This window comes from Pleuronectes platessa, chromosome 14 (genome assembly GCF_947347685.1).
Source record: "Pleuronectes platessa chromosome 14, fPlePla1.1, whole genome shotgun sequence".
Taxonomy (NCBI): domain Eukaryota; kingdom Metazoa; phylum Chordata; class Actinopteri; order Pleuronectiformes; family Pleuronectidae; genus Pleuronectes; species Pleuronectes platessa.
The window spans coordinates 14,264,652-14,282,945 of NC_070639.1; the positions used below are offsets into that span (position 1 = coordinate 14,264,652).

Below are 18,294 nucleotides of genomic sequence, written 5' to 3' on the forward strand. Positions count from 1 at the left end.
TATGGTCATAGCTGTCGGCCTGTTATAGGTCCTCCCTCAGCAGCCTCGGGCAGAAACTCGTCTGGGGGCTGTTTTGTAAATGTTGACGCTGTGCAAAGTCTCCCCAGCTCCGCCAAAGAGATTTTAATGCAGTAAACAATCCAAATTTATGTGCTTTTGAAATCAGAGTCGGAGTCAAACTTCAAAGAACAAGGGACATTAACCACGGCTGGAATCTGACTTGTGGACACAACGTGGCTTTGTTCTTCTCCGTGCCTGCACAGTCATATTAAGGCTGGTGGATGAGTTGTTTTGACCACTTTGGATTTGACACAGGGAAAGTAGCTTCGAAACGGACCACAGCACCTGTATGTTTAAACCGAATGTGGGTGGCAGCCTGCTGGAGGAATCTTTACCACAGCGTCCATTAGGTTTGGTTCGGATTCACAACAACAAAAACATGTCCGACAAGGCTTTTTCCTGCACTGAGAATTGCAGTACCCTTAAAAGCACAGAGTTCAGTACCCAACCCGAGCCTCCATACATTATTTAGCAATGAGCGGTCATATTGCTGTGGGGCGACAGAATGACTAACTCTTCTTTAGCACTTGTGTCAACTGTGCAGAGCTGGAAAATTGTCGCAATATATTTAGTATGTTGCTTTCTATCGGGGGAGAATCCTGTCCTTACCTAAATAACAACAGATCACAAATTATTTAAATTAATCTGAGGGTAACTGCAGTATCCTACACTTACAAAATACAAACGAATCCAAACCGAGAAGGACATCCTCACATTTTACAGCCGATGGAGGCTTTGAGAGTAGAAACGGCAGACGGATTATTACATGAATAGACGTCATCTTCCTGTCAGCTTGTGTAAATCCCCAGATGTCTTACAGGGGCTATTACTAGAGATACAGTACAATGTCAAACTGTGGCAACTGTCACCCCAGTGGTCTCTCTACCGGAACGGCTGCATACAAACCTAATAAATGACACATGGTGGAGGATGAATGCAATCTGACACAACTGCGCCTCAGTCTCATTGGGTTTAACAGAATGATGAATGGCTGACACCATGTATGTGAGACTTTTGCGTCTACATAACAAAGAGTGCATGAGTTCATGATCAGATTCAATTAGAAATACTAGAGCTTCTTTGGAAACACTTTCAGAAGCAATGTCAATACAGTAAGTCTTTGCAAAAGAACCTGTAGATGGGCTGCATTGTGCAGAATAAATGCTAAAAAGGAGAAAAATATCATCGCAGAGCTTTTGTTTGCATAACTTGTGTCATTCAATTTTTCAAATAAGGAAAACACTAGTCTATGAAATAACCGTTTTTAGACAAATTGGGACTGAACATTTTCCGAAGAAGAAAGCAGACGGAAGGCGAGTTTCCGAGTCAGAAACATTCACAACAACAGGAAAAACATTCAGCTGAGGGGTGAAGCATGAGTAAAGCATCCAGGAGGCGGGACTTGACGTATAAATTCCAGTGCAGAGGTCAAAGGATGGTATTTATAGCATATCGGGAATCTATCGAATCTCATTGTCTTTCCATATTGACAACATTGTTGGCGTCTTCTTTGTCTACAGCACTTATTTGTATTTGTTAGTTTAAAGCTAGGCATTTGACAGACTTTCTATAACTCTACAGCTTTATGTTATGTGAGTTGAGATATGAATGTCAGCCAATACTGAATGGTTTGTTTTGGCATCATCCTGCACAATTTGAGACGAATGTAGTGCAAAAGTAAAATATTTAGACATGGGTGTCTGATGACAACATCCACATTTAGTGTTACTAAAAAAACATATTGTGAGTAGGCCTGTCGAAAAAGTTGCATTTTCTTCCTCACAAAACATTTGCTCCAAGGCAATTAAAATAAAAAAGACAAGAATGCATCCTCATGTGCGTTCAGGAAACAAACAAACTCATTAAATTTTTTTCCACATCTCTGCTATTGGTCAAAATCTCTACAGGGTACTTTTAATACACTCCTGCTACCAGTTGCTATCTGACTGTGATGAAGGAGCCGGCGACTTCTCACCTATGATCCCACTGTCCTTGCTCTCAAGAGTGGAGCTGGGGCTGGTGATGGTCCCGCAGGGGCTGGAGCGGCTGAGAGGGGGACGGCTGGTTGTGCTGTTGAGCGTGGAACATGGGCTGTCAGTGCAGGGAGACGCCGTGCTGCTGGTCAGCGTGGAGCAGGGGCTGATACCCTGGCTGGTCACTGAGCACTGGGAAGGAGGAAGACAGAGGAAAGGGTTAATGCAAACCAAAGAAATCAAATATGTCAACTCAATAAAAAAAACTGGCAGCTGGCAACGTATTCACATGCTGTCAGCATTGGCAGACACGCTAAATACAACAAAAACATTTTCCCCGACAGCCTTTGAAGGATAATTGAGTTAATAATAATAAAAAATATTTGATCAAAGTGTATTGCCTGTTTGACCTAGATCCTGTGAAAGCAATGCTAAATAAAACTCCTCACTAATATACAAGCATTTCACGTGTGACCATGACACACTAACCAAATTAGCACTGTCAATGGAGCAAGCCATGGAAATTACACAGTCATGTATCCCGGGGACCCAAAATAAGCCTGGAGAGAATTTCACAAGGCGAAGAGCTCACACAACGTTGACGTGACACAACTCACACCTTTTTTTTCTTGTGTCATCAAGCCTGTCTGACAAGCTTAGCGCGGCTGAATCTTTGTTCCATCCAACTGACAACCATAGAAATCAAAATTAAAGCCAGTTTGTCCAGTTTCGCCATCTCACTTCAACTGTATTGTGATTCCACACAATGTACTGTAGCTCCAGAAGGTCGTCATTGTCCCAGTATGAGGAAAACCAAATCCTGATTATAGCCCAGTAAGTTTTGAAACGAGAAATGTTAATATAAAATACTCCACGTGTTTCTTTTACACCAGAAAGAATGCTAACTTCAGATACACATATAACATCAATGTCCATGTCAATGATTAGCTTCTACTATCCATTATGTTTGGTAACTTCACAAGGATGTATGTACATTTTTGCAATATCTCTCTCCCTTCTACACATAAATACTCCAATTACAGCCCTCTGTTAAAAGCCCAGGACAAATTAAATTAGCACACATACTCAATAAACCCACTTTGTTGTCGATATTTAGCTGCCGGAGGGATTTCACCGGAGCAGAGCTTACTACAAGAATGCGTATCACCTCAAACAAACTCCATTAATCAAATTCTTTGTCTAACATTACACCGTGACCTCAAATATCCTTAAACACCCTGGTTTTTGGTCTGGTTTTTCTCACATACTCCAATAAAAATATTTGAAAGTCTTTGTACCAACTGGACCAATACTTCTTTAAAATACGTATAGAGTAAGGTGTGTAAAACAACACAAATATGTCTTGACACTTAAAACATCAATTTTATGAAACTGTTTTTCACGGAAACATGAGATCACATGCCTGATTCTATAATAATATAGCCAAGTCCAAATACAGCTTTTTACTATAGGCAAATATATAGCAAATCTGATCAAGTCTTTGCACATCAAGTCCATATTTTTCATATTTCATATTTCACATGACATCTGATGCGTTTTATTATTCTACTCATTCCGAGAATTAGCAATGGGATTTAAATAGGAGTAAAGCAGTTAGGGAGATTTTATGGCCCTCTCAGTTAAGAAGTGGGAAAAAGAAAACTTGGGATCATCTCATCCTCAGAGGTCTTGAAGAACAAGGAGACTTTCATCTTTTGATCAAGTCTATTTTGGGATGTCAGTGGTCCAGTTTGCTCCACAAGCAGCAACACTGAGACTGCACATTGAAAAGAAGAAAACAAATCTCGACAACAAACGCAGCAAATCGAACCTGTTCTGAAAACTAATTTGGGACAAAGGCTCCATAGTCGATTTGTAACGTGGTTGGCACAATAAGAGGTAATTTCTTTTTTTAGCAATAAGGACGAGGTGAGCAAAGACCTTTAATCAGTTTGAGAGAAACATTTATAACCTCTCATTCAGCATGTAGTGACTGTTGCATTCTGATGGTGAACATGTTTGACATATAGAGAGCAGACTAGGAGGAAGGCTGTGTGCTTGGCAGCATTATTAACGACTTGTGTAATGCTGGTATTAACTCCATAACATTTCCTATTTCTAAGTCCAATCTGTTTGAAACGCAGGTAATGTTTTTCCCTGGTAACTTCCTGCCTGAGGCCACAGCCCAGAGATGATGCCACTTAATCAAGTCAGAGCCAAACATCTTACTGACATTAAATAATTTACTGCGAGTCCGATCTCAAAACAACACGCTGAGCTAACGTGTTGTAAAACAGCAGCACGGAGGAACAGAGAATGGTTGGCAGATGACAATAATAAGCCCCCCTTAAGCCTGGCTCTGCAAACACACACCTTCAAGCACATAAACAAACAAAGTGAAAAACCATTAGACTTCAGTTCTGCCTGGCTCCTCTTTTGACATTTAAACATGAACAATGGACATGATTCATGAAATACTTTGTAAGCTTCTTTCACATTCCTTGGATTGCCGGTTCAGTGTCAAAACGTGTCTGAGACGCGGGATGAATGAGGCGAGCGTAATACGCCAGGCTCTGCTCTTCATACAGCCACAGCTCAATTAGCAAAGCCAAACAATCTGAGGCTCAGTCCTAACATAACTCTATTTCTGGACCTGGACTCAGACACTCTTGTTACACACTCAAGAGCCCCTGGAATAGCACTCAAGTTACTGGGAGACTACGCACAGCTACTGGAGCGCTTCTATCAAGATATTACCACTTTGGGCAAATGTTAAATCGGTATTTACTCTTCAGAATGTTTTTTATCATCACAGACTAAACAGTTTAGTAGTTACCGTTGTTTGTTGTGGCAAAAAATATGATTCCGAGAGTTCCTTCCTAAATCCTCATTAAAAAATATAATGCACAGGGGAAGAAAAATAACCAAAGGTGCAACAAAAAAAATCCATTCTTCTGCTACAATACCTCCTCCTGTTATCCTTTCCCTCTCTCCTCTATCTCTCTATCTGTGTGTTGCAGCAGTGGCAACAGCTGCTGCTGTTGGAGGAGGGAGGGAGCTGGAGGGGAGGGAGAAAATGAAATACCTTCTTTTCATTCTTGTCGTCCATAGGTATGCGTGCCGTGCCCGGGATCCCTTCTCCCAGTAAAAAGCCCAGCCTTGTCATCAGTTCCTGGGTGGCAGGGGAGGAGGAGCTCTGCTGTTTCTCCGCTTGCAGCTCTGGAGGGAGAGAGAGTGAGAGACAGAGAGAAAAGGCTCAGTGCTACAGCAGGAAAGATTCTCCCTCTCTCTCTCTCAGCTGGATGGCCCGCACATGGGCCACTCTGCCTCGCCCTGCCCCGCTCGGCGCTCTGAAATGCTTAACTGCACTCCCCAGCTGCTGCTGATGTAGTGCAGACCTGTAGAGGGGGGAAGAGCGGGGGGAAGAAGAGAGAGAGAGAGAGAGAGAGAGAGAGAGAGAGAGAGAGAGAGAGAGAGGGGGGTGGGGGGCTATAGTGTGTGTGTATGTGTTCTAAGAGAGTCCAAGTGCATGTGAATGTGTACCATTGTTAAGAAAGCAGAGATTATGTGTGTGTGTGTGTGTGTGTGTGTGTGTGTGTGTGTGTGTGTATGTGAGCGTGCGGGTGTGTGTGTGTGAGCGTGCGGGTGTGTGTGTGTGTGCATGTCTTTTTCAAGTTGTGTTGACAAGTGTTGGTTTGAAACCATCATTGTGAGGTTGGTTCTCACAACTTCAGGGAGTTGTTAAAGGGTTAATTAGAGTAAGGTAAGGTTAGGGTAAGGGGCTAGGGACTGCATTATGTCAAACAACATGTTTGTGTGGGTGTGTGTGTGTGTGTGTGTGTGTGTGTGTGTGTTTCTCTGTGTGATTGTGTGCCTTGAGTGCCAATTCCAGTGCTTTCTGGTTGTTTACAGCTCTCACTCAAGGAGCCTCTGAATATCAATGAGTGGACAGAAGCTTTTTCCAGCACAGCTCAGACCGTCTGCAGGCTTTACCTTCAAACCTTAATACTGGCATAGGCTGCAATTTCAAGGTTGGGGGTGCAGTCAACAGGGCAGAGACCACATGCTATCTTTTTTTCGGATGATGTGTATTTGACGCATTATCTTGTTGAATATAGTATCTAACCATCATCACCAAACAGCCCAACTGGAGATAGATGCACTTTGCAGAAACTGAGAAAGAGTGTTTTTGTCACCGGCGTCTCTCAAATGCAGATGTGGCTAATTAATCAAGACAAACAATCTGAATGACAGACAGATGGGTGGACAGAGAGAGAGAGAGAGAGAGAGAGAGAGAGAGAGAGAGAGAGAGAGAGAGAGAGAGAGAGAGAGAGAGAGAGAGAGAGAGAGAGTATCTTACAGAAGCTTATTATCCAGCTCTCTGTCAGCACCTTTTCCTCTGTCTCCTCATTTTCCCCTTTAGCCCCTTTCTTCCACAGTTATTAATAATGTTGGCAGTGAATCTGATTAAATACAAACAAGGTCCAATGGCACAGTGCACTGCCAAGCCTCGTCAAAAACAATCCGCTGGGCACACACACACAAACACACACACACACACACACACACACACACAAACACACACAAAGGGATGTGTGTCCATTACCGAGGCTGATGTGATACACATATTTTATTCAATGCCATTTGATGCTAAACAATATGATGCTAATTCAATACGGTAGATGGTTTGATTTTATTTCTTTGGCTCTTCTTAAGCAGGTAGCAAATCACAAATGAAATGTTTTAGAAAATGCAATGTTTACGTCACATATTTTTGCTTTCAACTATCTCCATTTTTTGTGACTTCTAAAAAACAGCCAGTCGTTTCATTATCTCCAATACTCATCTTTGACAGACTCAATCCTGACTTCTTTAATCTCAATCAAGCCTAACTCAGAAATCTGTCCTCCTCACTTCTCAAAACAAGGCATTTGAAGGCAGTTTCCATTTGCATTCGACTTCTCTCTAGCTTCACCAAAGAAAGTCTCTTCAGTCAGAAAGAAAACCACTTCATGGTCCTTTTCGGAGGCTGCAGGTTGTGTTGCTGTTGAACTGTATCAAATGTGTCTATAATTTAATCCACCCCATTTCTATCAGTGGGGCTAAAAATACAAACACCTCTCTGGATGACAGATGCAGTATATTACAGTAACAGTGAAGGAAGGTTATTGATCTGCCAAGGACAGTTTACAATATCTGTTAGGGCAACATTACAAACTGATCCACCACTAAATTAATTCAACTTTCTTACATTTTTCTTTTAAATGAAATGCTGGTCATGATTAACGTGCTCGCAGCTGATCCCTACTTCACAAGAGAAAAATGAAGCAGAGGAAGAATAAGCCAAGCCAGTAATTTATCAAAGGGCTTGTGTACAACACAGAAGTAAGCATTATGGCCTGGCACATGTTAGACAGGTGCCTTCGTCCTTCAGCCAAGAACTAAACGTGTATGAGAAGACACTTGTATTGTGAGTAATGGCAGACGAGCACATATCTCTAAGTTGAGGCTGTAGAGAATATTTACGTTGCCCGTTTGACATCTGTTCCCTGCTTTCTGATGTAATTATATTTTTGTGTTGGCGCTGCTTTTCAGCCAGTTGCACCACCTCTTGGAAAAATACTTGGGTTTGATTTTTTTTTAAGAAACTGACATATTCTTTGGGCCTGAAAGGAAAAAGCAATAATCAAAAGAGGCCCAAAGGTTTCATGCTGAATAAACCAAAGCTTTTGTCTTTTTGCAGAAACAGATATTGAATGCTAACCGAATACAAACTGGCTGCTGTACTTTCAACACCCTTTCTTCATTGCAAATATTGTGCAGTATAAGAGACCATTCATTGAAAATCAATGCTCTGTAGGGAAAATCACTCAACCCTTGTGAATGCTTCAGCTGAGACCAGTTTAAAGACAAAGCTGAGGCCAGACTGCATGTATTTTATAGATTCACTGGATTCTGTCACATTTTCGTGCAACAGTCCAGAATGTTGATAAGGATGGACGACAATGGCAGCTCCTCAAAAGTCAAGCAAAAGTGTCTCATTCGCCCCCTGGTGGCTGGCTACGGTCTTGGTCAAAAAATTCTTTAGAAATACAACACCTCCTCCTCCTCCTCAGTACTTTTGCTTGTTTTTTTTTCTGATGTGTGCTTCTCTTTAGCCCCTAACAGTTTTGTAGTTTGTGTATTTGCATTTCAATCCCATCTATGTTCTGTGAATATGACAGAAATAAAAAATTGAAATCGATTTTCTGTACAGATGGCATGGCATTTTTGGTAGTTCTTTCACACTGCTGTTTGTTCAAGTGCAAATTTTTCCAGTGAGTAATTGATGCCCCGAAAAAACCCAGGGTTAACCGCCATGATTGACGGCTGAGACTCGCAGGTGTATCAGCAGGAGATTGCTACTGCAGCTCCATTCCCCAATCACTACTGCATGCCAGGGCTCCTATCCAGGATATTATGGCATAATTTCTGGATAATGGGAGGAAGGGGTGACCTATCGTCCATTCTTACAGTCTATGGCCCACTCACACAGTTGTTTCCTGATAGGACCTCTTCTCAGGACTGTATGAATAAATTGGGATTGTCAGCTCAATGCTCCTGTTAATTCTGAGGCGCCCGTTTGAGCCGAATGACTTCTTCACCTCTTATCATTCAGGATTGTGACACAACACAGTCATTTTCAGCCTGACCAGCCACAGCTATTAAAAACGTGTGAGTGTGCGTGTTTGTGTGTGCGTGCTCGCGCAGAGGCTATATGACTCCACGCAACAATATAACCACATTTAATTATAATTTCTCACCTACCACAACATGCACATATCTTAATAATGAGGAGCCAGAGTCTCCATCATACTTGTTACTTTGACAATGTGCGAAATGTGAGCGTTCAATGTACTTCCGCTTAATCTTACTTTGACATCTTCACTGGATTTTCTGTCATTAATTCCAGAGAAAAGGACGAAAGAATAAATAAAATATGTTATTATAATCGAAATCCCTTTTGTTTAACGTAAATGTGCCATATAACTGAAATGTATCTCTATAATGAGCATTAAGTTGTTAAATTAAACCACTGACAGACATGAGAAGTACACAGCAACACATTGTGGGGCTCATCAACTTTTAGTAGATGGGGACAGATAATGAGAATTTTTCCCAGGTCTTTAAACAGGGCACCTTACACGTCACACGTTCATGATCATCGTACATTAACAGACAGTGACAGGTTGTTTTTTATACGATTGGGTTTTAGCTCCACAGCTGCAAACATAATGGATCCATGGAGAGTATAGATTATGCAGAATCACACCCCGTGACACGTGAACAGGACTATTTCAGATTTTTCTGAACGGTGAGGGAAAACATAAATGACAATATTACAACGATGCTTTTCTAAAACCTAATAAACAACAAGCAGTTATTCTTTACACTGCACCTGTACTTACTTTGGCTATTATGTTATAAATATAACATAATAGCCTTAATATTTTTTACTAGACCCCAATTCATCCCTGGTTCTTAAAAACCATGTAAACCCACCTGCCTCTAAACTATTTGAAACACAGATCATTGTGTTCAAAAACATGATAGAAGAGGGCAATTGTCTAGTACAACTAAATGTTGAACTGTTGGACCAGTTTCTCCTATGGGTGCTATTATTCTCTTCATCAGAATGTTTTACTCTAAATGGGACCATATTTAAAAAATGAACAGTGTGCTGTACTAGAGTAATAGACTTGAAAGTAGAGATTAAAATCATCAACTTCTGAAGAAAATGTTTATTGCCGTTAGTGATTTTCTCTTAATAAAAACCCTTCCGTATGGACCTTAAATGACCTCAGGACTTTGTTTGTGAAAGCAACAATGGCTCTGTCCTCAAACAACACCGTCACAACTTTATGAATCGGTTTAATAATGTCATAGCTGACAATATTTATGATTCTGTTGTGCGCATGATGAAACTGTGGCAGAGGGGCAACCGTAGCATTGCCATTAAACAAGGTAAAATGATTGTATTTATCTGGAGGGAAGGCGGATATAAATTAAAATGTCTACCTGATGTAAATTGGCTGCCTGTCTGCACTACAAAGTATCTGATAACTTTAAAAACCATCCTGGAAGATATGGAAAAACCGAGGATGTGGCTGGAACCACTTTGTTATTCCAGTAACTGTACAGCAAATTGAGGCTAAAAAACAAAACAACTTTGTTATCTGCCGCCTGAAGAAGTTTATGAGCAGCTGTGAAATAGCAGCCGTGTGGTGCAGTCAGTGATAGGAAGGAGGAGGAGCGGGAGAAGGATGGAGTAGGAGGAGGTGGGGCACCCTGAACAGACTGGCTTCACAGAGTTGTCTCGGCTCTCTCCCCGCTGAGAAAACAATCCAGCCGGTGCTCATTAGCAGCTGGAGTTTCATTACCACAACAGTGGAGCCTGTTTAATGAACCCTCAATGTGAACATGCATCCTGCCTCACCGTTTTAAAGTCCAGAGGTACGAGGTGACGTGCTCCCCTGAAGCACGCCGAGCGCCTATCGCACATTCCAAAGATAGAACCGCAAATCTCCTTCGCTGGAGAGCGCAGATGGGTTTGTCCAATGAGACATTACGGTATACTGAGGTTAGACCAAGTCCCCGACACAGAATCTCCAAGTAAAATGAGGTTTGGGAGGTAGGGATGGCATGGTGGTAATAATCATAGTTTGACTGACGTCTCAAGTTAACGAAGCCTCTTCATTAGGTAAAGAAGAATGGCAACACGGATTTCATCAGGCAGCTGTTGATTAAAACAAGTAATCAACAATAAACCTGATCCGTCTTTGAGAAGCAGAAGAACCACCTCATTCATCTCAGATGCCACAAAGTTTTCCCCCGGTGGAGAGAGTGAATGAAGGCTGTATGAATACCATCTTGTTGTCTGTAAACTGTTAACAATCAGCCTTGATTACACAAATGGGCTTGTGTCTTAACAATTGGTGCAAGATAAGATGTTTTATGCAGATATGACCTAACTGGTTTATTCTTTAGGAAAACCGTTTCACCTGCATTCCCCATTTCTCAATAGAGCAATAACAGCCACCAGCCACTTTTAGAACAGCTCTAATTTTAAACTTCTCCACCGAAGTTTGAGAAAATCATAAAAAAATTATATTATAACAGTTTTATCTGTGGAACCAGAATGAGCAGCTACGAGATGAATCGGGACCATCAAATACTTGATGTCTTTTCCTCCTCTCTAAAAAAGCGCAGTATGTAAGAGAGGGAAATCATGGTTGCTCTGTGTTAAATGTAATGTAACGCTGAATGACCTGATTATAGCCGACAGGATTTTCGCAGTTGTGGTAAACATTTACGTGGTAACACGAGCTCAACCAATCAGAGAGCTCCCTATTATACCTGAGGATTGTGGGTACTGTTGTACACCTCCTTGACATTGCAAATAAAACACGTTTTTCTTAACATGCGTTTGATATCATACTGTCTAGTGGCTTCTAAGTGAGCATATTACATTATCTCAAAATATAACAGTTTACAATTCAAATCTCTATTTAGAAATTAAAAGGGATTATTACTTCCGGAAAAACGCTGCTGAGCTCTATATGGTGCCATTCAAGGACAAAATGAATAATTCAATGTTATCTGTATCATCTTATGAATGGCCGATTCAGATGTGTTGCCAGAGTCGCCATGGTTTCAAACATGCAAAAATATTCCTTGCATGCAGCCTGTCAGGACCCCAGCTGCGGGTGAGGTGAGAGATTCTGCATCAGATTACTTTTCTCTGATTAGATGTTTCAATCAGGAATTCAGAAAAAGATCAGATCACATTTAGGCAGCTCACACAGAGACACAGAGACACACACGCACACACAGAGAGAGAGAGAGAGAGAGAGAGAGAGAGAGAGAGAGAGAGAGAGAGAGTATGGCTGGGCCTGTATTCTGCCAAAGACAAAACAGCACGATGAATGACACAATCTCCTAACGCTGTTAACAAATGAGTAACAGACACTGTACGGGAAACTGACAATGAGTGGTCGCATTACCACAACCAGATGTTTTCCGTGGTGGAAATACAGAGTTGAAATACTACTTTGCCATATAATATTGGTAGTTTCAGCATTGACAAGACCGTCAGTATATGGAGAAACAGGTGCTGAAGGTTTGAGCTTGTGTCTCAATGGGCTGGTGGCATGGTGGGAGGTGCAGAAGAGAGACACAATTGTGGCAGAGGACAGGACTTGAGGTTCAGTCCTGATTGACAGAGACAGAGCCTTGGGACCACAGCTGAAACAATTTTAACACTGTTGACTGTCTGTTGCAGACACACGCACACACACACACACACACAGACACACAAACACACACACACACGGAGCACACGCATACACACATAAACAAACATCAGTGTGCTTGAGGACAAAATAAAAATACACATTGCATTTACACATGTGGAACAAGAAACTCTGTCCCTCCTCAACCGTGCTGCTATGTGAAGGGACTCTAGTGTAGGTCAAATCCTTTTCTTAGCCGACAGTCATTCCTGGTCGTCCACAACACAGAGAGCTGGAACGCAGACCATCCAACCCAAAAGAAGAGCAAATTAATAAATTCAAAGTCCACATGCAAGCATTAATCATATCTGAGAGTAGCCAGCTGACATGTAGACCAAAAAAAATGCAATGGGTGGGAAATATCTTAAATCTAAAAAAAAAAGACTTAGCTGTTGCTGTACATGTGAAGTAAAGTTTTTACAAATTCAAGACAGGCATCGTTCGGCACTACCAAAACAAAAAGCCCCTTCACAACTCATTTGATGTGTGGCCTGAATGTCGCAGAGCTCTCCAGTTCTCCCAATGGATTTTCCGACTCGCATTCTTCCGGCACGGTATCAACATTCCATGCTGACGCTGACCTTGTTACAAAAGCTGCTATGTCGAACGCACCATCTAGTCCTGCCTCAGCAGTTAGAAAAAGAAGCAAGCATTGTTTGTCCTCTCTGAAATAAGATACAACTGGCTGAGATATGCTCTCTTCATTGACAGAAAATAATGACTACGTCCTTGTCACATGGAATGCGTGATGCACAAGTAATGCAAATTAATCCAGCCAATGTTAAAAGGCCTTTCGAGAAACTCACACTACAACAATACTAATACGTTTTGGCAGAAACTGAGATGTTCAGATGACGTAGACACTGACAACCGCTTGCTGATTGGGTGTTTTCGGTCATGACAAAGCCTTCTCTGATTCGTCAGGCTCCTGTCACATAAACCCTTTCTGGAAGAAAACAACCAGCCACAGCCTCAACTACCAGGGTACAATGCAACATGGATAATTAATTACAAGGGATGCTTACGCTGTTGTCTTTGCTAAAAGCCAAGAAAAAAACTCCTGCTGTTACTTCTCACCATTGAAATTTGTAGCCAACCTCTGTGATTAATAACCACGTGCTTCCTGTTCACACCTCCATGAGCATACCCAGTGTACGTGACTGGTCACATGATGCATGGATGTGAACTGAAACTGAGATAGTTTGGATGTAGCCTCAGACACCATGTTACGTCAAATATTAAATGTAGGAATTTGCTCATGTGGGGGAAAAAGAAAGTCAAAGCATATGTGGTTGAGCTCAAATATCTTTCAGCTACATTGGAGCTCTTCCTACAGCTGACGATTACAAATAGTCATCATTAATCCAGAATATATACAGCACCTAATTGTAGATAACGAGCTGGGTAAGTTTGCCGGTTCTAATTTATCAGCAGTAAACTTCTTTTACCTGCTTAACACGGCTGTGAGAAGGAGCCGGATATCTTCGCCCTGACTTGTCTGCTTACATTTATTGATTAACTGCACACATCAGGTGAAGAACAGCACAAACAAAGACACACAGACACACAGACACACACACACACACACACACACACACACACACACACACACACACACACACACACACACACACACACACACACACACACACACACACACACACACACACACACACACACACACACACACACACACACCAACTATAAAAACAGGTTATTTCTTCAGTCCTGAGAAAGATGAGTCAGAATTTACGATACCGGAATCAGACTGAAATGTCTTGGTCATCTGGTGCTGCACAAGGAGAGAGACCTCTGCTCTTATTTCAACAGTTATGAGCCATACAAATGTCCCTCATAAAGGCTGGGTATGACTGTTCTGCAGTGTCATTTCTCATTTGCCATAAACTGACCAGATCTGTAACTGCTCTGTGCCTCATGGGGAGAAGACCAAAGGAACAACACAGAAAGCCAAATTCAATTTAAAAACATAGCTCGGAATCTTTGTGTATTCCCTGTGTTTGAGCCTGAAGTCAGGGGCAGATCCAGGGGGGCACTGGCTCCAGCAGTAATCGGATTGGCTCCTGAAGAGCCCCAGTGCTGCCAGTAGTCTTTTTCTTTTACAATAAACTAGTCAGTGACACTAACAACAAATATGACAATTGTATTTTCGTAGCATTTTAAAAGTACACAATTTGCTTCAACAAGGAACAATTATAAAACTATATTCAATGAATTGTATAGAGCTAACAATAAAAAGGCAATGACTTAAATGTGTACCTCACTGAATCAGGAATTGTGCATGGATGTTGGACATATAATTGGCCCCTCTGTGTAAATCGCGGCCCCTTTATGGCAACTGGATTAAGTTGTTTGGTGCTTCTCTACATTTTGTTGCAGTGAAAAGATTCTCACGAGGGTTGGTCGGTAGATCTTTCACATACTTGTGAGATAGCTCGGTCTGTTATATTTGAAGAGTAATTTTAGCTTCGACTGAAATCAGAGAAGAGGCAGCACTGGGGAACACAAGTTTAAAATCAAAACAACAAAAGCGTGTTGTGTTTTTTTTAAACATTTTCTGCACTCACATTAAGCATTGTTTTTCTTCACTGTGTTGGAAAGCAAAGACAGGTAGGAGGGAAGCTCGTAGGAGTGATTGATCCTACGACAGCACAGGCATATGAATGTGGATGTTTATGTACGTGTGCTTCGAGGGGCATCTCAGGTCTGCAGACGAGGGCAGCGCAGGAGGAATACCAGACAGAACGGGGAGAGCTGAACTGAATTTACTGCAGTTGATTTGAATTCATACACAGAGAATTCATGCTCACTATTTGCCCGACCGCACAGATTCTGCCCGTATGCAAACTGTGAGAAATCCAAACCAGGTGTGTCATTACACTATCTCGCTAACAGTCGGCAGCACACCAGCTGTCACGAGACAACATTTATCTGGCGTCCACTATCTGCCGGTAGCCCTCTCTCTCTAAGCCCAAACACTTTCAGCTGGTACTCCGTACCAGCTGAATGTCGGACACACCCTCGTGCCTTGGTGTGTAACATCAACAGTGACTGGGCTGTGCTGGGTTACTACTGTCTGCCTCATATGTACAATGAGAAGGAACAATGTCTGTGCTGCTTAAAATATCCCACCCTACAACCCCACTTCAGGCTACGGCAGGAATTTGAGACATCTTGCTCTTACAGAAATCAAAACATAGCATTTAGTGCAACAACACACAATTTCCATCACAGGAGCGAATAGGCAGCAGTAACACAAAAAGCACAAGAACACACATATATATGCATGTGCAAAGTTAGCGAGCATTTAAAGAGCTTGTCATCATTACATTGCATGGAAAACTAATTTAGAGCTTCGGTGAGACAGTGTGTCTCCACACAGAGGAAAACTGACTCTTCTGTAATCTAAACACACACTCTCAAATAAACACAACTCAATTGTTTCTTTGTATAAAGGGCAAGGAACTGGATCTTTAAGTGAACACTCATGCAGTCATTTATAAAATCTTACTTATGCTATTCTCTAACACCCAACAAACATGCAGCTATGAAGACAGATGACATATAAAGGCACCATTGTGGACTCCTACACAAACATATTTGACTTAACACAACGTTTTTACAGTGTCTACAAAGAGCACAAGCTGACAGATACAAAAAGGTGAAACTCACCATTTTGCGAGGACTCCTTGTTATCGGCCACCTTCCTCAGCGCTGACACGATGGCATCAGAAGGAACACGAGGACTCTCAACATATTTGGGTTTCCTGCTTGGACCTGCCAGCATGAACCGAAAGATGCAGGGGGGAAAGAGAGAGAGCGAGAGGGAGAGGGAGAGAGGGAGAGAGAGAGAGAGAGAGAGAGAGAGAGAGAGAAAGGGGGGAGGTTGAGGTGAGTGTGTCAGACAGACAGGCAGAGGGGAAAAGAAACAAAAACGATGAGAGTTAGAGAGTGAGAGCGAGAGCGAGTCGGAGTCCTCGCTGGATTAACGTGTTCCAGATGGGACAAGCGATGAGAGGCGGTGGTGTCTTAGTTGTACGGGCTTGGCTGCACTCCGTAGCTCACATAGAACTAACACACAAACATTTTTAAAAAAGTAACGCGCACACACACTTTCTCAGACAGCTCCCTGCGCTGGTAGCAGCTCTGGTCTGTCTGACAACCCAGAATATCGTCTGCATGGTTACAGACTCCCAGTAAAAACACTGCTCGCCAGCTCTGGGAATGTAAACTACAGCAGGAAACCACAACAATTAGCCCCTTAGTGAACTGTAAAAAAAAAAGAACGCTCAAACATAAAGCAAAAGGGAGCTTTTCTGCATGTTTATCTGTGAGTTGTCCGGTGAAATTATACCCTCTCATTGCTGTGAGGACGCACACGGAAAGATTAAGATCCAGGCATCCTGGTGCGAGTCAGATGATGTATCTGGGACAGTGGTGGAGTTCTCTGAAGACCGTCTTTGTCTTTAGCGAGGAGCTGAGGTTAGCGGGCTGCTCTGTTCCCTCTGCTCGCACCGTGGCAGAATTAGAACAATCCCACAGCTCCGTGCAGAGTGCTTGCTCACTGTGCCGAACTTTACAATAAATCACTGACACAGTCGCCCCAGTAGAGACGCACCTCCTTTTGCATGATTTGAGTGTGGGGCCAGATTTGCCCCTTGTCCTGGAAAAACTGCCCTTTAATTTGCCTCAAAGAAAAAAAGTTGGGTTATTTATTTAGGTGATGGAAAAGGCCTTCAATTTTTCTAAGAGCAGCAAAATAATTGTTTATACTTGCAGGAGATCCAGCAAAGACACTAGACTAAATACTAAACCATGACACAAACATCTTCACTCTGCACATTTCAAGCACTCTGCTTCCACCCTGAGTAAAAAGCAAATACATTCCAGAGTCCACGCTCAAGGATAAAACTAAAGATGAAGAAAGTAATGTGAAAAGAGGTGAATGTAATTACATCCATAAATCCATTGAGAGTGGCATCAGCACTGCCTCCCCTGGCAACACTCCTCCATGCCACTCCCGCCTTGATCTACTGTAACCTCATCCAAACCTCCTCCTCCTCCAGCCTCCTGTTATCAGATGACTGTGTGTGTAACCCCAGTCATAACATGAAGATTGGATAGCAGAGCAGAGATGGACATTTCCTATTACCACATCCAGTATCAGTCACTCTGACCTCGACAAAAAAAAAGAAGGAGAATTTCCTCCGAATAAGATTGAACAATTTCTTAAAACCACAGCTGTGATCTCAGGAACAGATTATTGGGTTATTGACAGGACTGGTGGTGGGGAGGGGATAGGGGAGTTACAGCAACAGGAATGCTAGAGGAAGTGACACTGCAATATGAGTGTTGAAGTTTGCTTGCTGCACAGTGCCATCTATGGATATGCAACTTGAAATGCATAGCGTGGAGCAGCAGAAAAAATATTATGTCTCTTCAAACAGAACTGTCTAAGCTTGTTAGCAGAAGTCCACAGGCATATCAAAGTAAAAGCCCAAAGCCGAATGTCAGTGTCTGTCAGAAGAACTGAGGGCAATAGTTTTAGCATTTTGTGATGATAGTGTGGCTCAAAACCACTATAATCTAAGGTGGATTTCCAACATGTGAGATGAGAGTGTTTGATTTGTGTTGATAGGTAGTTCTGAGAGTGATGGGGACTGATCCAGAGATAACAACCATCAGCAATCCAAGCCAGCCTGCTGTAATGCAGCGAAAGCCGGAGTATGTCCTGAAAACCTCCATTCAGCTGTGCATGGTCAGGCACTGTCTATTACCCAGGAGTCACACGGCTCCAATTAGAGTGGGACTAAAGAGACAGAGGGGGCTGTGTGTGAGACACACTTAGTTCAGGTAAATATCTCGGACCAAAGAGCAAACCGCCCAATATGTCCTCTTGAATGTATTTCATC

General features: G+C 42.3%; 1 protein-coding gene across 1 annotated transcript in view; it reads right to left on the reverse strand.

Moving 5' to 3' along the window:
• The window catches only part of tanc1b (tetratricopeptide repeat, ankyrin repeat and coiled-coil containing 1b), a 102,029-nt gene that overhangs the window by 43,348 nt on the left and 40,387 nt on the right, over positions 1 to 18,294 (reverse strand). Inside the window, exons 4-6 of the mRNA XM_053440146.1 lie at positions 16,055 to 16,159; positions 5,119 to 5,252; positions 2,036 to 2,225 (exon numbers count right to left, since the gene is read on the reverse strand). Of these exons, the coding sequence (XP_053296121.1) occupies positions 2,036 to 2,225; positions 5,119 to 5,252; positions 16,055 to 16,159 (429 nt within the window). The remainder of the gene's footprint in view (positions 1 to 2,035; positions 2,226 to 5,118; positions 5,253 to 16,054; positions 16,160 to 18,294) is intronic.